Below are 27,780 nucleotides of genomic sequence, written 5' to 3' on the forward strand. Positions count from 1 at the left end.
AAGATACTGTGCTTAAAGTTTTTTTTCTTAATTTAAAAATGTAAAACAAACACAAACAGCTAACTAAACAGGCTGCCCATATAATCAACAGTCTAAGCAGCCCTGAAGTATTTTACAACATCCTTCAAGACTATTAAAGGCAACATAAATAACTATTGCCAGCAAGGGAAAATACCCTTCAGCTTTTTTTTCCCTTTCCGTTTTTTTTTTTTTTTTTTTTTTTGGCTGCATTGGGTCTTTGTTGCTGCGGGCGAGCTTTCTCTAGTTGTGGTGAGCGGGAGCTACTCTTCGTTGCAGTGCGCGGGCGTCTCATTGCGGTGGCTTCTCTTGTTGCGGAGCATGGGCACTAGGTGTGTGGGCTTCCGTAGTTGTGGCACGCGGGCTCAGTAGTTGTGGTTCGTGGGCTCTAGAGTGCAGGCTCAGTAGTTGTGGCACACGGGCTTAGTTTCTCTGTGGCATGTGGGATCTTCCCGGACCAGGGCTCAAACCCACGTCTCCTGCATTGGCAGGCAGATTCTTAACCACTGCGCCACCAGGGAAGTCCCTCCCTTTCGTTTCTTCTTTTTTTTTTTTTTCTTTTTCAGGCTTTTAAACCATTTTGGTAGTTCTTTCTTTTTTTTTTTTTTTTTTTTTTTTGAGTAAGTTATACACTTGGAATTGCATTTATTATTATTTTTTTAAACATCTTTATTGGAGTATAATTGCTTTACAATGGTGTGTTAGTTTCTGCTGGTAGTGATTTCTTACATCACAGATAGAAATACTTGAAACAGAGTCAGGTGGTATCCTTTGAAAAATAAGAAAGTTGCCAAGACAGAATAATCTGTGAATAATTATGGGATAAATACACTCCCTAAACCTGGCGATTCCTAGGGATGTACCAGTCACTAGAAAAAAGAGCTATACATCTGCTATCCCAGCACTCAAGGGAGCCCTGGGCACCCAGTAAATAACTACTCTTTCACCAGCCAGAGAAAGGGCAGCACCCAAGCATGGGGTGTGCTTTGACAACAGTAACTATTTTTTAAAAGGCAATAATAATAGCTGTTATTTATTAGGCATATGCTCTGTGGTAAGCACTATCACGAATCACCTCATTCAATCTTCAGTGTTAGCCTGTGCGGTAAATGCTATAATTACCCGCATTGCACAGATTAGAAAACTTGGGTTAAGAGCAGCTAAATGTCTTGCCAAGATCTTGCCCTAACAAGTGGTCAGACCAGAATCCAAACTCAGGACAGACTCTAGCGTTTTAATCATGCATTGTGCTCTCTCTTCTGCATTTCTTCACTGATATATTACTGTACTGCAACCTGCCAGTTGTAAGTTCCGAGACCGGAGTGGGCTCTGTGCACAGCAGGAAGTAGGAAGCCATGCAAGGCTTGCTATGACCTGAACTCTATCCCACCACTCCTGCAGGGGATTTAAATCAATTTAACAAGCATTTCCTGGTTTGCCACTTTGCTCAAAGCAACATGCATCCAGGGAGGAGACAGAGGTGCAGGAACAATGCTACCTGCCCTCAAGGAGCTTACTTGTTAGTGGGGAAGTGAACACTTACATAATTTATCCCACGGCACATCAATGCTCTAACAAAGGTAGACCCAGAGTGTATTCTGACAGCACAGAAGCCGGAACAGACTGGTGTTGCCATCAAGTTCACAAAATAGATCTAAACCAAGGGCCCTTGAAACAGTAGGCTCTCTTGCATACAACTCTGCCAGGTAAATGTGTAAGGGCGATCACATGCAATCATAACATTATGAGGTGGGTGCTCTTACCCCATCCTTTCATTTTACAAAACAGGAAACAGAAGGAGAGAAGAATGTAGTGATTGTCAAAGGTCACACAATTCTGTGCTGGGAGCTGGGAGCTTAGGTATGTAAGTCCAGGACCTCCGAGAAACATAAATGAGACTGGGTTAAAGGAGCAAGGATTTCATTAGGGGAAATGCCCGTGTGAAAAGCAATAGGAGAGGATCAGGGAAGCCTGAACAAGCCATCAGAATGCAATGCAAGTCTGACCCCAATGAAGCAGAGGAAGAGAGACAGTTGGGTGGAAGCATCCCAGACTGCTGAACAGTCTAAGCAAAGTTCAGCAAAGCCACTGAGGAGCCCTGGAGCCAAAGCTGGCCATTAAAAGAGTCTTGTGTTTCCCAGAAATTGGGTCTGCCTTGGTTTCCCCACCATACTCTTCTTGGGCTATGGGAGGGGCATGCCAGGCCCATCCACTATGGCCAGAGGAGACAATCATATTGGAAAAACTGTGCATTCCCACTATAACCACATAAAAGATAGGATGAGGTCTTTCCAGAAAAAAATAAGTAAATAAGAGGCTGAGCAGACCAACACTGTGCCCAGACTATACATCTCTCACTTTGTTAAAGAGGCAGTTACTCCACCAGGAGCATACATCTCTTGAAAAGTGCACTTTGTCCTTTGGTTTTAAAAGTCACATCCCAAAGCACTGAGTTGATTGCATGACACTCACTCTGCTTGGCTCCCAGAGATGAAAGACTGACCTCACTCTCCTGGAATTTGAACTTGTAATCCCCCAAAATAACAAGACATCAAAGTTGATGTTGAGACATCTAAATCATCCTCTACAATTTCACGTGTCTCCAGACCAAGCCAGAAAAATAGCTAGAGCACATCCTTTTCAACAGGTAAAGAGCTGACATCTGGGCCATCTCTTCAATCATACACTGCTCTTTCTTTTTTCCATTTTGCCCTGTTAAGGAGAAGGTCAATGCTCAGTTAGAACTTTATGCTGTGCAGTAGGCTGCTAACATTCCATGATGGACGGTATTTGCCTAGCCTTTTTTATACGGTGCCAGTCTTTTCTTAGAGTTTATGTCATACAATACCTAACTTGTTTGCAGTGGGTGGAGATGGAAACAGAGTCTACTGAAAACATCACTGCTCCCTCCCTAAAATGTAAAGGGCCTATTATCATCCTTCTTTTAGATTCTGTCCCTTGGGCAAAATCTCATAAAGATAGGCAGGGAGAAAGTAAGGGCTTATAACATCCACAGGGTTAGCTTTTGTTAAATGAATGCTGTGCTACTAGACCTCTATCACTAACCATAAAAACAGGAGTCAGCTCACATGTGATAAGGGAGGGCATCCACTTCCCTAGAGTCTTGCCTTACCCTCCAAACCAGCATCTACCACCATTTGGGATCATGGGCAGCTCATGACATTATCAGTTATCGTTACTGGAAAGAGAATTGGATTTTGAGGCACCAGATATTGTCTTATCTCTTAGAGAGGCAGTATGGCAGAGTGGCTAACTGGTGAGCTCCAGGATCAGAAGGGACTGATACAAATTCCAACCGTGGTCACGTCTTCACTGTAAGAAACTAGGAAAGTTGTTTAGCTTTTATAAGCTTCAGATGCCATAAAGGTAAAATGGGCAAGGCACTAGTACCCATCTCCAAGAGAACTATGAGAATTAAATAAGAGAATGTATACAATTAGCACCTTATAATACAGTGTCCAGAACATACAAATGTTCAAGTGATAGAATTGTTATTCTTTTATTAAAATAATAAATTATTTTACTATTAGTTCTAGGTCTATTGATTTGTTCCTATGGGACCTCAAGCAAGTCATTAAATCTTAGGGAGCCTCAGATTGTGAATGAGACAGATGCAAACAACATCATCTCACAACGGCAATTGTTGGGAGGGTTCACTGACTACTGTGTAAACTGTAAAGTGTGTGTAAATTTTAATCAAGATTACTAGTATTGCCATTGTCATTAGCTCTCAGCAGTCTTAATCCAAAAGTTTGTGGATAGCTTTCCTTTGGAAAAAACCAAGAGCTAGGATGTGCTAAGAGATAAGGGGGAATATGAATGACCCCTTCAGGGCATTTCCCAGCTTCCTAAATACCTGTGTACAGTACACACTGTGTAATAAAGTATATCACAAATTAACCCCTATCAAACCTATTTCCTCGTGGGTTGGTTAACCCTTCCTTCAGAGGGTATATTTCCTCAACCAACCCCAGTGAGCTAAAGGACCAGCATTTTTTTTGTAAATAATTTTACCTTCTCTGGTGTCAATAGGAAACAGTATTTACTCACTACTGTTTTCCTTACAAAAATCTGTCTAGTTACATACTAGAAACAGTTTCAGCTGGTTTGTTTGTCTTGGACAAGCTGTTGAAGTGAAATGTTTTTGCTTGGCTGAATGTGGGACAGTTTCCTAACCCCTTCAAGAAGTGCGTTGAAGGTGGGTGCCAGCTCCGACGGCTGCTTCTAACATGCCTCCACTTGCCACCCATTGTCAGGTGGCCCGCATCATTAAATTAAGACAATGAGCAAAGCAACAGATGCAACTGAGACTAAATCCCTGAGTGCTTTTGTTTTGTCACTGTCATTGTCTGCAACAAAGAAGTCACATGTGAGAGCCCGGGAAGAGAGCCAATGCAAACCAGACGACATCCCAGCTGGTTTTGAATGGCCTCCACCGTACGCCTGTGTGCATGGGAACCATGCTGCTTGGAGCAGTGTCAGCTTTATCGAGTGAGTTTCTGCCCATGACTTTGCTGCGATGCCGAAACAGACCCAGAAGAAATAGGCCAGAAGATCCCTCCACTCAGACTTTGCACTTTACACTTCTGCTTTGAGGGAAAAAGAATCTCTCTGTTGGGGAGAAGAATAAGATCTATATGGTTGGCCAAGCTAACCCCAATCCTTTTTGCTACAGCCCTCATGAATTTGAAGAGGGAAGCACAGAAGATACCTGAATTTTTTCTTCTGGAAATCTGAGATTAATTTGGCTTGAGAGGAAGACTGGAGATTAAATACCTCATGTGCTTTCTTTTTACTTTTTACCATCTCATTCTGGAGCATTTTCCTAGTTGGGGCTTTATCCATATTCTTAAAAATCTTCTTTTTCTAAGCTGGCATGCCTCTTAAACAGAAAAAGAGGTAAAACCCAAGTTAGGGTATTTTTAGACCTGTTGGTAAATTTGGTTACTAGTTTGATAGACTGATAGTGTCCTTAATAATAGCGATTGTGGGGTTTTGATGAGCCATATACAATCAGCAGGGTCTACTGAGAACTGAACAGGAATGCTTCAAGGAGTTTGGGACAATAGTGTCTCTACTCTGTAGCCCCATATGTATCTCTTCCATTTTCTGGAGAACTCCTTTAAGGAAGCAGATTAAAAGGTAAGATTAGGAAGGAATACAAACTTTACTGTTAGCTTAACAGCAGAGCAACAAATGCGTGTTAAGTGAACTTGGTAGAAGTTGTACGATATTTGGGGGGAAAGTGGCAGGATTTTAAATGACAGCATTTCAAGCTATCCTATACAAATGCCCAATTTCTCCCCACAAAGTTTTTTTCAGTGGCCACTGAGCTAGATATTTTAATAAACATTTTTACACAATGATCTTCCTTCTATTCAGTAGGTACAAGATATTTTGACCATCAACTTACATAGTGCTAACTTGCTTTTATAAAGGTCTTGGTGATAACTCTAATGTTCCAGGTAGAGCTGAAAAACATGTGTAAGAAAAATTATCAAATCCCTATGGGTCTTCGTGAACAGGTACAACTTCCAGGGACTGGTAGTTGATACTGCCCCACCTTCTTACCCTCTCCAGTTCTCAGGGCTAAGTGATCGCCAAGGTCCCTTACAATGATCTCTAAACTTCTAACAAGGATTGGGTGATTGATCATTTCCTTGGCCAGAAGGAAGAATTTGGAGATTCCAGTCACCATGGTGAGAATTCTTGGTTTTGGTCTTGATGGAAAATGTTCCCAGGAAAAAGGACACTGAATCCTTGAACCTCACTCTGTACCAATAATTATCTACTACATCCTTCTCTAAGGGCCTCCTGACTAGAAGTGAAATCAAGACAAGCAGCACCTGATGTTTATGCATGCAAATGTTATTTCCTCCCAGATTTTATTTTACATCTTATTTGTCTAAATTAATGTTGCTCTTTAAGTATATTCAAGGAGAAAATAATAATTACAGAAAAAGTATAATGACTTGATTCTTCACATTATCAGAGGTCCAATATATTCATTCATTCATTCAATTCATCCTATAGCTATTTATGGAGCACCTGAAATGTTCTGGGCACTGCTCTAGACATGGGGCTGTAACAGTGAACAGAGACAACTCCCTACTATCATAGGGCTTCTAAGCAAAACTCAATATTCCTTGGATAACAGAATTGCTTGTTGATAGGTGAATGGTAGCACCAAAGCAAGGAATCCAGAATTTTTAATCCAAGAATGGTTACTTTCCAATAAAGATGAAATCATAATAATAAGAGTAAATAACGATCGGTAATACTTACATAGTGCCTACCACGTGCCAGGCCTATTATAAGTGCTTTTATGTTCTAATTCTTTAATCCTTAATCCTACAATGTAGAAACTATTATTATCCTAGTTTATGGATGAAATTGAGACACAAGAGATTGTCACTTGCACAAGTTCACATAGCTAGAAAATGGAAGAGCTGGATTTGAGCACAGCTTAGAATGTCTGTGACTTTATAGATTCTAAATCAACTACAAAAATTCCCAATCTTCTAAAGCTCTGCCTCTCTCCAAAGGAGATAAAGAAAAAATGAAAAAGAAGTAGCTCCTTTTTACAAAAACTAAAACAGAACAAAATGCAATAAAACAACAGAGGATGGTCCCAAAATGTGATTTTTTTCCTCACTAGGAAAAGATGTTCCAGTCCAGAAGACTGAATTTTAAAGGCTCTCCTTCCTGTCAAGGAATCTGTGATAGTAGCTGATGAATAAAAACACATTTTTGTGTAATTATAAAGCAATCTGTGGTGCCCATGCCATCAAGGATAAATAGAAGCCTAAGTGAGGTTTGGCTAAACTAAAAACTACAGGCCCATCTACCTATATGTCTTTCTCAGAAAAACTTGGCCCAAGCTGTCTGTTAAGTTGAGTGGTGAGGCATAGATATGAAAGGTTGAGACCCAATGTTAGAAATAGATAGGTAGGATACAAAAAACTTCATCAAAGTAATGTCACTTTTTCTCCCTTATTTTTAGGAAGTACATTTGAAGAACACAAGTAGAGGGAGTGCAGGAAGCAAGAACTACAGAATGTAGGAAGACCTTCCTGAAGAGTGAAGAATGACATGCCACTGGCAGGATCCTTTGCTCTGCACGAGTTACCTGTTAAACACCGGAAGACCTACCAAAAAAATAAGTTTGATAACATTTCAAAAGATGGGCATTCCCCCCAATGAAATACGCAAGTAAACATTCCAACAATGTCTTTAGGAGTGATTGTTAAAAGCTTTGCACCTTGCAAAATGGTCCTGGAGTTGGTAGATTGCTGTTGATCCTTTATCAATAATGTTCTATAGAGAAAATATATATAGAGATCTTAGTCCCTGCCTCTCAAGAGCCACAAATGCATGGGTGTTATATAGATCCAGTTGCACTACATTTGTCTCTGAATCTTGGCTGCTAGAGACATTCATTCAGCAGCCTTATCTAAGTGGTTTATTAATTTTTTTTATTTGCACTTCTTTCTACGTAACACAGGCTGTTTGTTTTACAGTGTCTGGTAATCTTGTTCGTCTATCCCCCTCCCCCCTTCATCACCTTTTTATTTGCCAAATTTGGCCTCCTCAATAGCAGCAGCAAGCAGTCAAATAGAACACCAATTTTTAACCCACAAGGTTCCACCTGTGGCATTTGTACCAAACATAAGTTGGATGCATTTATTTTAGACACAAAGCTTTATTATTTCCACATCTTGCTAAAAAAAATTGCAAGTAGTTGCAACTTTGAGGCCAATCATTTTAGGCATATGTTTTAAGCATAGAAAGTCTCAAACTCTGAATGGTTCCTTCAAATGATGAGTGAGTGTGCGACCTAATCAGTACTTCTCTCTTTTTATTTTTTCCATATAAAGCACTATGTAAATTTAGCATGTCAATAATACAGGATGTATCAAACAGTATGTAAAACTCTGTTTTTTTAGTACAATGGTGCTATTTTGTAGTTTGTTATATGAAAGAGTCTGGCCAAAACGGTAAAAGGTGAAAGCAAATTAAAAGAGGAAGCCTGGAGCCAAAGGTGACACAGAGGGGAAGGGTACTCAAAATTTAACCATTTGGGAAAGAAAAGTTCCCCAATTACGCCTTCCAGAAGAAATAAGACACAAAGTCCACTGATGCAAATTTGATTGGCGAGTCCAGAGAGGAGTAGAAGAAGCAGAAGGCTAGGAATTTTAACAGTCCTGGTTTCTTATTCTCGCTGAAGAAACAAACATCTGCCGACTCTGTCACGGACTCACCACTCTGTGACCTTGGGCAAGTCACTTCACCTCTCTGTGCCTCAGTTTCCTCATCTGCAAAATGGGGGCAATATGTCATCTACCTACCTCACAGGGGTGGTATGAGGATTAAAAAGATAAAGCTCCAGATTTTTATCCTGAGTTGCTATGAGGGCGTCAAGATCAGAGCCCTTGAGTTGCTGGGAGGCAAGGAATTCTATGAACAACTCATTCACAGCATAGCTAGAAAATTGATAAGCTGAATGCTCCTGACATGCCAGTTCTTGTCAGTGAAGCTATCCAACTAACTAGTTGTTAAAAGCTAACAGCTCAATCTCTTTTAAAACACTTCAAAATAACCTAGAAACATTTGATCTGCAATTTGATTTTGAATTCTGCATTTGGATTTATGAATACAAAGTGAAAAGAGAGGAAAAGAAAAAAGGAGAAAAACAAAGATTTCTATCAGCGAAAGGATGATTATTCCATTTGCTAGCACTTACTGACTCTGCCGGGAAGTTACTAATAACCTAATAATACTTCTTTTAATATTATAAATGATACTCTATTCATTTTGAAAAACAGTTCTTTCCGCTTTTCAAGTAATCTAAAAGAAGTCCCAAGATTTCAAATATTGAAATAATAACTAATAAAATGTCACAAATTTACTTTCTTTAATGAATTTTGTTCTTATCCTTGGAGATACTGATATATACATATATTTTTGGTTAAAGTATGCTTGACTAGAGTTGCTAGTTGAAAGACAAACATTTCCTTCACAGCTAGAAATTTTCCCTCATGTCTGCTTAGAAGAGTGGCCTCTAGTCCTCTGTGGATGTGTCTTATCCATTCAACTGTAAACTGGTATCAAGAAAATCCAATGATGAGGACAGGTCCATGCTGACCTAGAAAATATTTCCTGTCTACATATCAAGATTTTCTTATTAAAACAATGAATCATCCATCATTCAGATCTTTTTATCTGCCTTAGAACTTTTTGGTGAAAAGCAACCAGGCTTGATTATTCCATGCAAACTATATCCCTTTTATTCTTGGAGAGTGTACATGCAAAACAAAAATAACATCTTTAGTCTTCATCCCACTGGTTCACCTCAAGGTTCAGAGGCCAGAAAAAAACAAGATTTCCTGGATCTCCGAACATATGCAAAAAGAAAGCCTATTTAATGGACACCTCTGGTCAGCCAACTAGTATTTTAACCTTAGTCCACAGTGTTATTTGAATTTAGCACCCCTGGCATGCAGAGCTATGTTCCGATCACTGTGGACAGATGTAAAAGAAACCATAGGTAATTTTGCCCTTCATCTGTCTTCTAGACATATGGGTTCTATGGAATGAGATGCTAGACCCATTTTCCCAAAATGGCACTCTGATTTTTATTTCTTATTCCTAGTGTGTACCTTTTAAAATTACTATGAACAACGCTTTACATGCAACCTTCTGCAGACCTGTAAGTTTCCAGACATAGTTGAATACGGTAATTCTAAGAGTGTCTATGACTTATTTGATTCACTTAATAATTCCGTTCACAGCAAAAAATACCCCAGTGAGGAAAGCTTAAATATGTGAAATCATATTACCCTTCTTAACTTTTTCTAGTACATAGTCCTTTCCAACTGTATCATAAATTAGCTAATTAAAAATTAACTAATTATACTAACCCACTATCTTATTTTCAAATGATTTAAAACTAGAAGACAAATTGCTGTCAACTCCATTCTACAGCAGAACGACCTGGTACTGACAGAAGGAAGCACATAAAATCTTACAACTCAAAACTTTATAAGCTTTGCTTTAGAATTTTGAGATGAGGCAATATCAAGACGTTTATGAAAGAGCTATAAATACTGGTAAGAATGAGCTTTTAATTTATGGGTTGATTTCCAGTTTAATTGACAACACTGAATACCTAGGTCAAATTTCCATTCCCACTTCCCCAAATAGTATAATTGTATTATTCGAACATTTTAAGATGAGGAAGCTCCACTGAAAAAGTTAAAGCATCTTTCCATCAGAATCCACTCTTCTAGAGATAAAGAAAAACTCTCCCAATACCCACCCTACACACACACACACACACACACACACACACACAGAGAGAGACACGTGCACACACACACTCATCCTAAGAGTCCAATGGAATACTGAGAAGAAATCACTTCCTTGAAAAATCTTTAAAAAAAAAAAAAAAAAAAAGCCTGGCCTCCCTTGAGAATCCTTCCCCTCCTTGGAATGTCAGTGTTTGTGTAGATGAAACCATCTCATGCACTATGACTTCAGGGTTTCTGTTATTAGTTTATGCACTTGGGAGAATGCTTAAAATGGAAGATGTAGCACATTTTGCTTTCCCATTTATTGTTTGGCCAGCTATGCCAATGTGGTGCTATTGTTTCTTTAAGAAAGTACTTGACTAAAAAAAAAAAAAAGAAAAAAAGAAAAAAAAAGAAAGCATAGACATATTTTTTTAAAGTATGAAAAAAACAATTCTTTAGATAGATGGCTTAAGAAAATAGCATTAGGTCTAGTCACCACCACTTTCAACTTTATATCACTCACAAGTAGTGTACTGTTCACCAAATTGTGAGTTTGGGGGTGCAAGGGCAGAAGAAGGAAATTTTTTTAAGTTAGAAGGCTCCATTATTTTGTTGGCTCTCAAACTCAATAAAATTAGCAATATATTATCCAATATGAACACCTTGATTCAAGAGCATGGAGTATAAATGGGAAAGAAAAAAAAAAAAAAAGACCTTATAGGCAAATGGCAGAACTGAAAAGATGATTAAGTTACTCATTGACTGTGTGTGCGCGCATGTGTGCGCGTGTGTGTGCATGTGTGTGCGCGCGCTCTCTGCTCTAAAACAGATATTCAGCAAGTGGAGAAAATAAAAACAAAAAGGAAAATGCATAGATTCACCTTCTAAAAATAGCTTCTGCCACATCCCCCTTGAGTAATTCTTTGGAGTTTACTGGTTTATAGAAGATATTCTCCCTTCACCTAAACATCTCAAAGAGCAGTAGCTCTCATAAAAAGCAATCACTGATCTCATTGGGAAGTGTTGGCAAGTATTTCCTTCTGAGATGGGGGTTATCTACTGATAAGGAAAGAGAAGAATTTATGAGAAACCGTTGAAAGAGATGGCTAACAATCTGTGAAGATTTTTTTGTTTTTGTTTTGTTTTGTTTTTTACTTTATACAGTCTTTATGAATATCTTAATGTTCAAAAATGACTTGTTCTTTTTCTTCTTTTTTTATATTGGAATGAGGGATGATAAGTTAAACCCACATAGACTCTTTAAAACTATAGGCTAGATAGAAATGTATGTTTGACTTGTTGAAGCTATAATCAGACTATTTAAAACGTTTTTGCTATTTTTAATCTTAAAAGATTGTACTAATTTATTAGAGACAGATCCTATTTGGTTCTCTTCATAAGAAAGAGCATTCCCACTCAAATCACCTGGGCTTTCCCATCAATGTTTTCGAAAGATAAATCTGATTTATGCATCATTATGGCATCATTTATTTTGAAATTTTAAAATAAACTAAGCGCGATTCTTTATGCCCCTCTCCTGCAATGCTCATAAAGTCCAGAATCTGAAGGGGCGAAAACAAGAGGAAAATTTTGTTGATTCTTTGTTTTTGGTTTGTTTGTTTGTTTTCAATGCTAGTGTTTAATCCTATAGTACATATTTGCTTATTGCTATGTTAATATTCTAAAAGACTTTCCTGTTAGGTATTAGAAACTGACACATAGATATCTTTTTTGTGTGATTTCTATTTAAAAAAAAAAAGGAGATGAGAAGACTGTCTGAGCTTTAAGTGCGTATGGTACAGGATAAAGATACAAATTTAAATAACCAAATCCTATCTGGAACAATACTTTTTGTAGGAAACCTCTCACAGATGAGACAGAGGCCCAGGGAGATTTTGAAACTGTCTTTTTTCCTCTTAGTCCTTGTTCATTTAGTATCTGCCTCAAAATTTTGTAGAGGGCTGACCAAGCTGAAACCCTAGAATTAAAGGGGCCTCTTTTAAAGCATACATTTCACATGTTCCTTCTTAATTTATGATGCCACGTTGATCTTAAACACGGTCACCGTTTCTCCCCATTCTTCAGCTGTCATTGATAAGGTCTTTCAAGAAAAAACAACTTAAAAAGAGAACACAAAAGTTCAAATGTTACTGCCCAATTGAAATGTAAGTTAAGATAGTTTCTCCTATTTAACCCCTGCTGAATCACCTGTCACCTTCCAAATGACCTTCACAATCCTTAGAATATTCCTTTTTTTAATTGTCCAGCCCTACTGTATCTAAAAATTAAACATTACTCATTTTCTTTTGCCCGAAATGCACTGATGTAAAAGTAGGAAAAATGAAAAAAGAACTCGAAAATCCCTTCCAAACCACCCATTGGCCCCACTCACCTACCCATAGCAAAGTCACTACTGTTAATCCCTTAATCTGATTTTGTTTGGATATTTATCTTGTACCTGCTGCTAAACACACTGCAGGAGGGACTCTGAAACCTCAAGCCACCTACTCACATCTCTTATCTGTGTCTGTGTATTATTAAAATGTCTATTCAAATATCAAAACCTTTCAAACATCATGTAGCTTGTATTCAGTTTATACAAAGGCCCCAAATACTATGTCAGATCTCTTTTTTGCTGAGAGAGCTAATGAAGTGTGAAAACTGGGATTACATCATGTGTTTTGCTTCATTTGTTTTTATCACATTTAGGCCAAGTGTGATAAACAAACTTACAGACACTGAATTAATCTTCCCTGCTACTTTGAAACCAGAAAATAATCATTGGTCATTGATTTTATCTGTCTTAGTTCAAAAGCATATTTTTTATTAAATTAACTCTGATTGTATTTGAAATTATTATTCAATTCATTTATGGCAGAGGAATATCAATCTTAACGACTTCTAAAGATGTAACTAACTGAATCATTATCTGACATTTACTGTTTAATAAGCATATTTTGAAAATGTATGGCTAGAGCGTCATAATAAAATGATATATCTTTCTTTAGTAATTACATTAAAATGAATCATGTTTGATTAATTAGTTCTTTTGGACAATGTTGGTGTAATGTGTCATTCCTTAAGAATTCTATTGTCATGTAGCATTTTTATTAATTAAGGTCATTGCAACAAATAAACATGAAAACTTACCCAGAAAATAAAACTAATCATACACCAGAATGGAGATATCTTATAGAATTTACAGATTGTATTTAAAAATAAATGTTTCAAAGAACTTGGACAAACTATGTAAGAGATGTATGAATTGTACAGTAGATGCATTAAAAATAAAGCAGGTTTAAGTAACCCATCCCCACTTACCATAACCCAACAGTGAGTTATAATCCATGACAAAGCATTTGGGAAAAGGTTTTCTATCACGTAGGGTACATAATATACAAGTAGCATTTAATACACTCCCAATATCGAGCAATGTTATAAGAATGTGATCTCTCAACACTGAATTTCTGTTTCAATAAATCTTTCTAATTCTTTACTGAATAGATACTGTGAATATCAAACTCACAGTAGCATTTGTGGAAGCACAAAGTGGAAAGATTAGTGATTTCCCTCTTGTTATTTGAAAGCATCTCATTCTATTTCCCTTTTCTTAAACTGTCCATGAGTTATTTGGAAAGCTACCTAAATGTAAAAAAGGCTCATGAGATTTTGTACTTGATTTTAAGGAACTAATAATATTACTAAAGTTTCCTGTATCATTTTCCCACGTAGGGCTCACCATCACGCCCAACTTCACTCACTCAAAGTATCCATGGTTCTCCCTAGGCCCAACAAGAGGACTAATCTCCTCGTTCTGTTTGTGCTCTGCATCGGACCTCCCGGGGCCAAAAGCTTCTAACAGCAGGGCGTGCACACGTGCGCAAGCTCATGGCTAGCCTGGGGACAGCCTTTTCACTAAAGGTTTTGTGGATGTTGAAGTAAGAGGGCAGAAAGATCTCAATCATCACTTTCATCTTAGTAAGATTCCCTTCCTCTCTTCTGCATACTCTCCCAGGAATTACTTCCTATCCAACCCTTCATCCTCTCTCCTAGAAAGAACTGGCAAGAAAATTCTGCTACTTCCTCCATCACAGCTTTGCCCGTAGTGGGGATGGGGGCAGGCCCGCTCACCTTTTATCATTGTATATGGCCGAAAGTTGTTTTTTGCTAAACAGAAGAGCAATTCTGTCCCTAAGCAATTCTGTCTTCCTTTAAGATCATCTAGGCCACATTACAGCCTCTTTTTGAAAATGCTATTTTTCCTTCCTGTAAGATCTGTGTGAGTGATAATTACCACCACCCCAGCAATGGTTAATATTTGCTGAGAACTTACCATGCGTCAGTCACTATATCAAATGGTTCACCTATGTTATCTCATTAGTCCTTATGAAAACCCTATGTGTCAGGCACTGCTATGAACCCTATTTTACAGATGAAGAAATGGAGGGTCAAAGACATTATTTAACGTACTGAAGGTCACAGCCAGGCAGGGTAGGCTTGAATCTGGGTTTGAAGACATGAAACCTGTGTTTTCACTACTTCACCATTCATGCCTCAATCCAGACACAAGGACAATTCCAGGTACCGACAGTCACCTTCTTGTTCAAATTTGGTTATACATGCTAGAAGCAGAAATATAGCTAACTTTGAGTGATAAAATATTTTTGAATATGGTATTATTAAGATAAATTTGAATTTCTGCTCAATAATCAATATATCTAACTGGGCTCTTAACCTTACCTACTGCCATTCCTCTACTGTTCACATCGCAATGTCATTTCGTGATAGTCCTTCGTATCACATATGTAATACCCAGTGGTAAGTCAATCTCAGTGAGAAAGGGTATGTCTTAAGCCCTTATACAGTCCAGAAATAAACCATTTCTGCATAAGTAAAACTAGAAGTTGATCATAAAGAATCTTGCCAAGAGCTCTGGCAACACTACACCTATTGTTCTCCTGACAGCTTGTCAAAGTCACTGTGGTCTCAAGGAATGTGGTTGAAGCAAGGCTTCCACGGACAAAAATGTGGACTCACAGAGTCCATGTTCCTATATCCCTGTCCCTCAAAAAGGCCTTAGTTATCCCACTCTAGGGATTCCCAATGGGTACAGTTCTAACCCTAGATGGCATTTTGGAAACATGCAGGGACATCTGCAGTTGTCAATCACCATGACTGAGGGGGGGCGCGTTATAAGGTATTTATTGGGCGGAGGTTAGAGCTCCAGACACTTCATGTAGATGATAAACCTATTTATAATTACCTAAGCCTAGAATATAACTCCAATTTGTTTATAAACTCAAAGCATTTTTGCATGATTTTTATATAAGCTGAATTTTCCAGGAATGCTACCACTGTCAGTCAGTGGTAGTACTGACTACCACTGTAGTCGGTATATATACCACAGTATAAAGGTGGGACTTTATTTCGTTTGGAACTTTACCAAGCATTGTCCACTGTTCTAGAAAAAACATCACTTATAGCAATGCTAATTGTACTATTTGAATCTCTCTACTCGCCACCTGTATCAGTAGCTGTCACATTCATAATTCTCCACATAGGGGTAAATTAGCTGACCACTTCCCTATGTTTTCCAATAGAGTTGGGCCTTAGCATTTCTATCTTGTATTGCATGTTATTTTACTATGAACTGTTTTCATTATACTTTATATTACAGTTCAGGCATCATTTTGATTTTTGTTGAAATTGTGTATTATCTATGAATTTCACTTTGGGATATTAAAGGGTATATCATAACATGTTTGCTATAAAAAGGGGAGCTTTGGGTCTGATAGGGCTGAACACAACAATTATGATCCTGCCTGAGTAATAATGCCAGATGGATGGCAGAGCCTTTGCCCTCTTCCCAGTGAGGCATTTAAAGTGTAAAGCTGGGCCGAAAGCTTGTATCTTCCTCACCTGTTTATGGATAGAGATTAAACCTCTTTGGGATCCAATAAAGGATAATGGTTATGGTTAATACAACATCTGGTTTCTAAATGTTCTTTCCTTCACCCTGTGATGGGATGAGATGATTTTGAAAAGAATAAAGCAATCACTAAAATCAGAAACAGATGTAAATTGGATTTGAGACAATACCATCAGTACATCAAAAGTAAAATTTGACCTTGGATTTCAAGCAAGGTTGGAAATGTGGCCTAGAAGGGAGGTTTCTCATTTTAATGGTTACTACCAGGAAAGTTAAAGATTAAGTAACTGTCCCATAACTTCCTAACTACACTTTGTTTATTGAAATCAGTGTCTCCACCTTAGTCTCCAACCTACTCCAGGGGGAACAGTGGGAGTCTCTCCAAACGGAAATTTGGGGGGTTCATAGTCTCTATTCATGGCAACTTCTCTATATAAGTGCTGTGGTTGAATCCATCAGTCCACCCCACAAACAGGGAACTCTCTTTCCCAACCCCAAATGTCTAAAAGATGTGATAGAGAGACAGACAGATAGACAGACAGAGATGGAGAAAGCGCTCCCCTAGAGAGAGAAGGAGACAGCAGTAACAGAGGCAGAAATGGTACCTAGTATTGTACTCTCCACCTTATTTGGCCCAGATCTTCTAATTCAGCCACCATTCTAAAACCTAAAATATTCAAAGATAGGTTACTCCAAGACCAATATTCTCTCCCTATTTTTTCTGTCTCTCTCTTCTTCAAAGGGCTTTGGGAATGGAAACATTTCCATTCCCCTCCTATAGCCAAGTAAATTCTCTTAGTCAATATTGAAAAGTCTCTTCTGGTATCTCTAGCCCTCACTGCAGTAATAAAAGATACAGTGAAATAATTAAATACATATTTATGCTAGAATGTACTGGATGTTTATCTGTTTGCTCTCATATCCATTTCCCAACATTCTACATTTTCCAGCCACCCCCCCTATTTTTTTTCTGATTTCCAGGTAGGCTTGGCTGTAGGAGACACTAACAAAAATGGAGGGCAGGAAGAAAGTAGAAGCCAGGGTATTCCTGCCTTTTCTCTCTGCTTCAAGCAGCATCTTCAGCAGTAATTGCTGTTCCTGCCCCCCCACTTGAAGCGGCACCCTGTCCCCTCCGTGGACCTAGACCCATCCAGATGGTTCTTCTCAGATGGGAACACTACTTCCTCTCTGTGTCTCTCGAGTTCTAGGGATGGTAGTGACTTCCTGATGTTGTTAATCTCTGGATTGACTCCCATCTCTTATTTGGCTACTCATCTCTTCCATCACCTGTACTAAATCCCCTCTGTTTAAAATACCTAGAATAGTTTCTGCTGCCCTCTCTGGACCTTAACTAATACCCACAGGAATAACATAGTGGTAAGAAGCGTGAGTGCTGAAATCAAGCAGATGTTGGTGTGTGTTGTGGCTCTGACACTTCTGGCTGTGTTCTTTAGACAAATTAAAACAACTTCTGGGGCTTCCCTGGTGGCGCAGTGGTTGAGAGTATGCCTGCTGATGCAGGCGACGCGGGTTCGTGCCCCGGTCCGGGAAGATCCCACATGCCACGGAGCTGCTGGGCCCGTGAGCCATGGCCGCTGAGCCTGCACATCCGGAGCCTGTGCTCTGCAACGGGAGAGGCCACAACAGTGAGAGGCCCACGTACCGCAAAAAAAAAACAAAAACAAACACAGCTTCTGTGAGGCTCAGCTTCCTCTTTTGTAAAATGATATTAATGACAATAACAACAACCACCACCACAACAATATCTACCTCATATTGGTATTTGAGGATTAAACATTATCATGTAATAGTTCCTAAATTTCTAGATTTCTCAAAATTGTAAAATTTCTAAAAATAAAAATAGAATTTTCAAGAAATTGAGATAGGGTGGCAAAATCTTTATTGGGCTAAAATAAGGACATTTTAAAAAACCCATCATATCATGTCATTAAAAGGGAATTCATTTTAATAACATGGCATGGATATAATCTCAGAATAAAGGGCAGTTTCTTAAATTTAATAAATTAAGCTTTATGAAAAACTTATCACATTGTCTTAATTTATCCCTTTCATCTTTTTAGTTTCTCTATGGCTAGATGAAAACAAGGGCACAGTCCTGCACTGGTCTGCTTCTCAGCTCTTGTTTATGATACTGTTGTTGTCACTACTTCTATTGTTATTATTAGGAATGAGAGTACTCATTAAGGATCTAAGATATCCAAGGCAAAATCCTCTCCATTGGCTTTGTCACACTCTTTTCTACGTACACTCTTTTCTCTTTTCTACGTACACTCTGATTCATGGCCCCAACTTTTCTGAGCAAGTGACCACCTCTTCCCTTAATTTGACTCTGACTTAGCAAAATCAGGGAAAAAGTACTGTTTGAGCCTAAAAAATCCTTATGCCACAAAAGCAAACATAAAAGTTCAAGTCCAGCATTTTCTTGCTATGTCACTATAATCCTTCCTCTTTCTTCACCTCATCCCAGCCCAGCCAGCAGAGCTACAGATTTTCCATATAATGATTTCTAACTGTTTATATGATATTTTCAGGCCCTCCCTATATAGTACCGAAATAATTATTCTAATTAATTCAAGGAAACAATGCAAATAAGTCAGTTGTTTGTCATTATGCACAACCTGAACACCAATAATTTTTCAACCAGTTTTACTGGCTTCCTCAGCACATAACTTCAGTTATTCCACCTTTTACTTTTAGTCGTATTTGTTCCACACCATATTCTTCTAAGTCATCACTGTTATTCTTAGCAATTGCTATTAAATGATATTTGATGGTCTGGCCTCTTACTCCTCAGCCTTTTAAATTTTCCATAATGTCAAATAATAGAAGTATCCCTGATGAGGCAAACATGTCCCTGAAAGAAAAGTGAACCTATTTTCAAGTCCTTCTTAAGCTGTGAGGATTTATTTTTAATCTTTCAATGTGTACATTACATTATTCCAAATTCTCTTTGGGGTTGCTCCTGCAGGACCCAGGGGTGTATCAGTCACTGGAAGAGCAATTTGAGAACCTCTAGGACTGATTTTTGAAAATGCAGTATCCACAGAAACACTCTTCAGACGCTATCCCAGCAAATGCTGGCAATTCTACGCTTGTGTGGAAGGTGGCTTCTGTGGGTTTGTCCAACTGCTGTTCTATGGAGACCATCACTCTTTTAAACACAGCACATTCTATGCTGTATCCTTGCATGACCATCACAAGAATTATGAACGTAGACTTGTATTTCCCAGAAAGAGTATGCCTCAAGCTAAAAGCAGCCGGATGAGATAAGGAAAATCAGTCAGTGAAAGGTTTGCTTAGAGTCTTTGGGGCATGTTCATGCTCTCCAGGGTTTATGTGTACAATATTAATAAGCCAATTCTAAAAGTCAAATAGATAATACTCCAAAACTTGTACGTAGACTCTTGCACCAAAGAACCACATACTCCTGGATCAGCACACTGCTTTTTACCTAAGAAGTAAATGAATGTGGGTCGCCATCAACAGGACAGTCCCATGTGCATTTGGTCAGGATATTATCTTTGAAAGTGTGATCTCTGTCCCATGAACTGAGGGAGGAAGGAAGACAAACTTCTTGAAGAAACAACCCAGATAAACCCACTTGAAGCCATTCTTCCAGTAGTTTTAATGGATTGCACACAACCACTCAGACTTTCTCGCCAGGCCCCCTTGGGACCAACGCTACATAGTTTAGAGACAAGCAGACAGGATTAAGGGTGAAGTCTGTGAACCACGGAACACAATTTTCCTCTCCATGAAACTAACTGGCCCTTCTGGGGACCAAACCCATGACCCTGGGCTCATTAGCACTCTACTCCAACCATACCCAAAACAAATACAGGTTTGAAGCCAGAGGAGCTTCAAACCACACGTAAGAATGTAATCAGCAGAGCCACAGGGAAACACATAAAGTAAACACTTTCTACATAGGCAAAAAGAACAGAAGATTTGGAAAGAGCCTACATTCTCTGAATCCCTTAGTCATCTGAAGGCTTACTGGAAATTTCCACTTGGATATCTTCCATCATTTTGACTTCAACGATTTTCCTCTCTCAGCCCCACCCCTGAAAGGAATTTACCATTTGGAACTTTCAGTTTATGGCACCATCACTCAGTCAACCAAGTTCAGAACCTTGGAGTTGTCCTTAGCAACACATTTGACAATCCAATGCATACTTAGTCCAAAAACAAAATTCATTGAGGACTTTACTCAGACATCTCTCATATCTCTCCTCCTGCCTATCCCCAAAAGCATCACCACAGTCCAAACCTCATCACCTTCTGGATATTATGATAACTGCCTACCAGTTTTCACCTCTCTGATCCATTCTGTATACCATTCTTAAAATTCTGCTTTGCACATCTTCTCAAAAACTTCAGTGGCTACTGTTCCAACTTGATATCTTACATTTTTCCAGAATCTATTACAACTAAACTGTTCATATTCATCCCCACCTTTGCATAAGCCCTTTTTTTCTAGATGTCCAAAGACTAGCCACCATTTAAGACACAGACCATATTTCAATTCTGTTTTTCTAGGCTACTTCAAACCCTTTGAATCTTTCTCTTTTGAACTCCTGGACCCCACATTAGCAATACTAGGAATCTGATTCTCTAATAATCTATCACTACTTTAATTTTTGCTCTATGTAACACTTTATCAATCATATTGTAAATTCTCTGAAGGCAGAGACTTGGCTTTTATCCCACGGGTATTTTTGAGCCCTAATGTGTGAGCGATACTATTCTGGGAATATAATAATGAATGAAACAGACTTACATTGTAGTAAGAAGGAGATGGACAGTAGACAAATACATAAACAAGGTACCTGCAAATAGTAGAGAAAACAAAAGGGCAACATAAGAAAACATGAATTGAATCACTATTATTAATTCATCTCTTTTCTGGGGCCAGGCAGTCCAATGGGGAAGTCAAACCCTTATAAAATGAATTATTACCCCATTCTGCCTTGGGTTCGCTCTTCCTCTAGCATTCTCTCTCTTACAAATTCCATCCTGTCATCTGGCTTTCTCCTCCATGAAGATGATGCCAAACTGATCTCTCTCTTCTGAAATTCAGTCATTATAATCCACCACCTGACAATCACCTCCACCTAGAATTGCACTGTCCAATACAGCAGCCACTGGACAGCTGGTCGAAATTGGGATATGCTGTAGGTGTAAAATATGTACTGGATTTCAAAGACTTAGCATGAAGAGAAAGGATATAACATAATTGGTATTTTTATATTGACCACATGTTGGCATGATAATATTTTGGCATTAAGTAAAATATATAATTAAAATTAGTTTCATCTGTTTCTCTTTACTTTTTTAAATGCGACTGCTAGAAAAATTTTAAATTACACATGGCTTACATTTGTGGCACTCATTATATTTCTATCAGACAGTGCTGACCCAGAAGTTTTGAGCACTTACTGTATACCAGGCATGATTCTACTCGATGCCCAACTTCTAGGATTGCTATTACTTCAATTCAAACTGAAGATGTCTTTTCTCCTCCCAAGGCTACTCTATATTTTGGCTTTCCTACCTTTGTCAATGATTCTGTTCCAACTTTCCAGAGTTACAAAATCAGACATCTTTATCTTTTTTTCAGTGTTCATCATTTGCCAAGTCTTGTAGAGTTTCCTCTGTAGCACGATCTCTCAAAGAACAATTTAGTAAGATCTCTGCTTTCATATCTCCCCACTCCAGTCTAATCTGTATGCTACTGCTACATCAGTCTTCCTAATCCAACACAACAATACCAGAATCAAAGAATGGCACAATTGAAGGAACATTGGGTATCCTTGTGGAATCTTTTCAAAATAATGAAATGAATAGATAAGATTTATAGAGGGGGTGCTGCCTGTTTGCCACTGACTCTTAAGTATCTCACATATATAATCACATTTAATCATCCCAACAACCTTATGAGGAAGATATTATTAATATACCCATTTTGCAGATAGGAATCTCAAGGTCCAGGCATATTAAGTAACATGCCCCAAAGGCACAACACCAGTTGTCAGCCCAGCCTATCTGACCCCAGAGGCCTTACTCTTAACTTCTATGCTATATTATCAGAGTGAATGGGAAAAGTCTTCATAATCCTGTCCCCCAAGACTTGTTATTCTATCCAGATCAGTAAATGATATCACTATTCACCCAGGGGCTCAAGTAAAAAACCTGAGTCATTCTTGATGTCTTTCTCCACATTCCAATCAAATCCATCAGCAAACCCCATTAACTCTCTATTAAAAATATATCCCAAGTTTGCCTTCCCACTACCTGCATACATGTATCCTTATCATAAGCCCTGTCATTGCTCACTTAAAAATTCTAATTTGGTTCCTTACTGCTGTAGTGGATTGGATTGTGTCCCTTAAAAAGATATGTTTGATTCCTAACCCACCCACCCCCAGTAGCTATGAATGTTGGTACTCTATTTGGAAATAGTCTTTGCAGATGCGATTAGTTAAGGATCCACAATGAAATCACCCTGGATCTAGGGTGTGCCCTAAATCCAACGACTGATGTCTTTCTAAGAGAAAGGAGAGGGCAATTTGGACACAGAGACACAGATTAGAAAAGGCCATGTGAAGATGGAGGCAGAGACTGGAGTTATGGTGCCACAAACTAAGAAATGCCAGGAGCCACCAAGGCTAGAAGAAACAAGGAAAGATTCTTCCCTAGAACCATCAGAGGGAGCATGGCCCTGTCAGTACATTGATTTGGGACTTCTGGCCTCCAGAACTGTGAAAGAATAAAATTTCTGTTGTTTTAAGCCACCTAATTTGTGGCAATTTGCTATTGCAGCCCTAATATACTGCCCTTTCATCTTCTTTAGTCTATTCTTAACATAGAGACCAAGAGTCGTTCATTTGACTGAAAATCAGATCAAAGCCCCCCCTGCTCGCAATCCTCCCTTCTGTGGTTTTTCATCACACTCAGAATACTATCCAAAGTCCTGCCCATGGCCTTCCATGTCGGATATGAACCTGTCTCTAGCTACTCGTAGACCTACTCCTGTCACGTCCACTCACTCTGCTCCAATCTTTCTGGACTCTCACTGTTCCTCAAAGGCAAAAGTATATTCCCACATCATTACCTCTGCACTTGTTGTTTTCTGTCTGGAAGGCTCTTCCCCCAGCTCTTCTCATGGATTTCCCTTGCTTCATACAGGTTTCTGCTAAAAAGAAAGGCCATCCCCGGCCAACCTACCTAAAATAGCATACCCTGTCCCGGGCTTTTGATCCCCTTACCCTGCTTCAAAGCACTTCCCACTGAATCAATATTATACATGTACTTTTGTATTGGCTTCCTTACTGTCTATCAGCCTCACTGATGCATCCCCAGCACCTACCATGGTCTATGATACATAAAGGCTCTCTAAAGATTCATATAATGCATGAATAAATGAATGAACACTTGAGTTGGAGCCTAAGAAAAATTTAGTATGACTGACTTATGGGCCAAGTATTTTAAGTCAGGGTAATAAAAATATAATCAATAGCAGCAGTAACCATTTCTTGAGGGATTTCTATGTGCCAGGCGCTGCATGAAGGGTTTTAAATATCTTATCCCAGTTAATCCTCAAAACAATTCTATTAGGTAATCATAATTATCTACTGAGTAAACTGAGCTTAGAAAGGTTAAATAGCTTTATATATAATTCTTACAATTCAATATAAAAATACAAATAACCCAATAGAAAAATGGGCAAAGACATGAACAGAGAACTCATGGAAATTAACATATGAATGGCTGATAGTCATTTGAAAAAAAGTGCTCAATTCCATTTATAATCAGAAAAATAAAAAATTAAGCATGAAACAGAATTTTTACTCATAATATTGGCAAAATTTTAAATTTGGTAATACCAAGTATTGACTACAGTGTGGGAAAACAGGTATTCTCATATCCTGCTTATGGATGTATACCCTGGTTCATTGGAGGGCAAGTGGGAAATAATAATTAAAAATTTAAATGCCTGTATCCTGTGATCCATCAATTTTGCTTCTGCCCTCACACATATGTACATGAAAGAAAGAACAAGGATATTCATTGCAGTATTGTCTGTTAGAGCAGAAACCTGTAAATAACATCAGTGTCCACAGTAGGGGGAACAGTTACATAACAGTGAATATATTCATGGTAATGAACACTATGAAACAGTTAAAAATAATGGGGTAGATCTCTATGAACTATATGATCAGATTTATAATGTTAAATTTAAAAAAGCAAGATTTAGAATGATATGTGTAATAACATCATGTATGCAATAGCAAAATAATATATTTTCTATGGAAATGATTGATAGATGATAGATAGATAGACATATAGATAGACAGGCAGATATCCGAGTTCATTGGAGCTGCTATAAGAAAATACCATAGACTGAGTGGCTTCCAAACAACAGAAATCTGTTTCTCATAGTTATGGAGGCTGGAAGTCTGAGATCAGAGTGCCAGCAAGGTCAGGTGAGGGATCTCTTCCAGGTTGCACACTTCTCATTGTGTCCTCACGTGGCAGAAGGGAGTAGGGAGTTCTGTGGAGTCCCTTTTATAAGAGCACTAATCCCACCAATGAGGGCTTCATGACCTAAGCATCTACTAAATTCCCCACCTCCTAATACCATCACATTGGGCATTAAGATTTCATCATATGAATTTGGGGCAGACACAAACATTTAGACCATAGCAATAGCTATAGATCGATGATTGATAAATCGGTAGATAGATAGATAGATAGATAGATAGGAAGAAGTGATGGTAGAAGGGAGAGAGGGAAAAAGGAAGATAATTTAGAGCAAGGAAATGGATGATATCATATAAGGGGAGAGTGTGGAAAGAAGAGAGTGGAGGGCCCAGGTCTAAACCTGAAAGAACTCCATTACTCAGAGTTTGGGTAGAAGAAGGGGATTCTGAGATGTTGCAATCACAAAGGCAAGAACACCATGGTGCCACTGAGTCAGAATGACAGTGTTAAAAGGAGATGTTTTACTATATTGAAAGGTGTTAAAATGTTTAGTAAAATTACTTTTGTGGCATAGCGTATATTAGTGGTCTTTCTTGAGTGGTTTTGGCGGATTAGAGAGAGCAAACACCACACTGAGGCTGAAGTAAAGAATGAATGAGAAGTGAGGAAATGAAGAAAAAGGTATAGAAAACTTTTGACCAAGAAAAGGTCAAAGACACAGGGGAATGTGGGCCCAAGAGTTATTTTTAATGAAAGATACTGGAGAAGGTATGTATGCTAATAGAAATGACCCAGTAAAAAGGTAAAGATTAAAAATGAAAAAGAGAAGGGGACTTCCTCGGTGGCTCAGTGGTTAAGAATCCACCTGCCAACGCAGGGGACATGGGTTCCAGCCCTGGTCCAGGAAGATTCCACATGCCACGGAGCAACTAAGCCTGTGTGCCACAACTACTGAGCCCATGTGCCACAACTACTGAAGCCGGCATGCCTGAGCTCATGCTCCACAAGAGAAGCCACTGCAATGAGAAGCCTGCACACCACAACGAAGAGTAGCCCCTGCTCGCTGCAACTAGAGAAAGCCTGCCCGCAGCAACAAAGACCCAATGCAGCCAAAAATAAATAAATAAATTTATAAAAAAGAAAATGAAAAAGAGAGAAAAGGGAAAACTTGAAGAACAAAGTCCCTGAGAAGATGAGAATATCCAGACCCCAACAGGAAAAAAAAAAGGTTTTTGACTAGAGAAAGGGTACTTGCCCAATTGTAACAATGGAGGGAAAAAGAAAGATAGAAGTGCAGGTAGGTTTGTAAACTTGATAGCAAAAAAGAAAGAAGGGTGTGCCTATTTGAGGATGTTTACATTCTCTATGAAGTAGGATTCAAGGTCATCATTAAAATTGAGGGCAGCATGGGATGCAGAGAGAGGGACAGGGTAGGTGGAAGTTTGAGAGGGTAATAAAAGGTATAAAATATATTCATTGTGGTTGGTAATTGGGGGATATCTATTTGTTCCAGTGGGTAGAAGGACATACAGTAGAGAAATGTATTAGCAGAGAATGTCTATTTGAGGTTGAGGGTTACAAATACATAGTGATGCCAGTATGACCGCTTGTCTCTGTGGCTATAGGTTGCGTGTACTAGAGAAAAAGGTCAAGGTCTTTGTTAAATACAGCATTAAATTTTACTTTCTTTCAACCACCAGTAAACTCCTTACAGTCAGTCAAAAAGTGTGCATTCTATCTGGTATTCTTTTAAGATCAAAGAATTATTTGGGGAATATTGTCTAGTGTTGGTTCATTAAAACAGTTCTGGGGACTTCCCTGGTGGCGCAGTGGTTCAGAATCCGCCTGCCAATGCAGGGGACATGGGTTCAAGCCCTGGTGTAGAAAGATCCCACATGCCACAGAGCAACTAAGCCCATGTGCCACAACTACTGAGCCTGCGCTCTAGAGCCCGTGAGCCACAACTACTGAGCCCGCAGACCACAACTACTGAAGCCCACACGCCTAGAGCCCGTGCTCTGCAACAAGAGAAGCCGCCGCAATGAGAAGCCCATGCAACGCAACGAAGAGTAGCCCCTGCTCGCCGCAACTAGAAAAAGCCTGCGCTCAACAACGAAGACCCAATGCAGCCAAAAAAAAAAAAAAAAAAAAAAAAAACGGTTCTGGAAGCCTCCCCATCACTTAAATGAGCAGTGTTCTTTTTGTTTTTTATAAAAGAACTGAGAACAATATATATAAACGTGTTATCTTTGACTCTTCTCTCTCCTTCATTCCTTTTGCCACCTGTAGCTGTCAAGCCCTCCCATTCTGCCTTCCAGGTCCATCCTTCTTCAATGTGTCCTCTTGTTCCATAACCACTGCTGTCGCTCTAGTCTGCACAGTAGTGTGGCCAAAGCCAGCTACATATGAGAATTCCCAGAGCTCTACCTAAACTGGTTCAGAACTTCTGGAAATCAGGACCCTAAAATCTCCATTTTTAACAAGTTCCTTATGAGGTACCTTTTCAGTCCACCTCAGCCCACATTTGGAACACACTCTCCCATATGCAAGGTGTATTTTGGTGTTTCCTGACTTTGAAAAGAAGCACCCGCCACCACGTAACCACTCAGAAATAAATCTGAGGAAGTGAAATGGAATTTCCATTTCTGAACCAATAAATTATCCTCAGAGATGACTGCTTAAGTGTAAAGTACACAAGGACATATTGTGTGTAAGAATTAATGTTTGTGGAAGGAATAAATGACTGGATAACAATTGAACCCAAGGTGGGGGTGAGGCGATGCTGCATTTCGTAGTAGTCTACAAGACTGGACAAGAACTTTGCACATTCTGTTGTGAAGAGCTGCCAGGGAGAAGAAATGCCAGGCCAAGGAAAAGTTGTGTAAGAGGAAAACTTAAAGAGGAGTATCGAAGCTTGGAAGGAGCCACATATGAAATAAAATGTCATTTATTCTTTTCTAATAACAACTCAGTTTAATGAGGAGATTTGGCAGGGAGGGGACCCTGGTTGGAATA

The 27,780-nt window shown here is 38.9% G+C and overlaps 1 protein-coding gene across 4 annotated transcripts in view; it reads left to right on the forward strand.

Moving 5' to 3' along the window:
• IGF1 (insulin like growth factor 1) overlaps positions 1-7,264 on the forward strand; it is a 69,864-nt gene extending 62,600 nt beyond the window's left edge. For 3 of the 4 annotated variants that reach the window (XM_065886756.1, XM_065886754.1, XM_065886755.1), the window contains exon 4: positions 7,043-7,264. In XM_065886756.1, coding sequence (XP_065742828.1) covers positions 7,043-7,102 — 60 coding nt within the window. In that variant the 3' untranslated portion in view covers positions 7,103-7,264. The remainder of the gene's footprint in view (positions 1-7,042) is intronic. The other variant, XM_065886753.1, reaches the window with a different exon arrangement.
• The last annotated feature ends 20,516 nt before the right edge of the window (positions 7,265-27,780 follow it).

This window comes from Phocoena phocoena, chromosome 11, assembly GCF_963924675.1.
Source record: "Phocoena phocoena chromosome 11, mPhoPho1.1, whole genome shotgun sequence".
Classification (NCBI taxonomy): domain Eukaryota; kingdom Metazoa; phylum Chordata; class Mammalia; order Artiodactyla; family Phocoenidae; genus Phocoena; species Phocoena phocoena.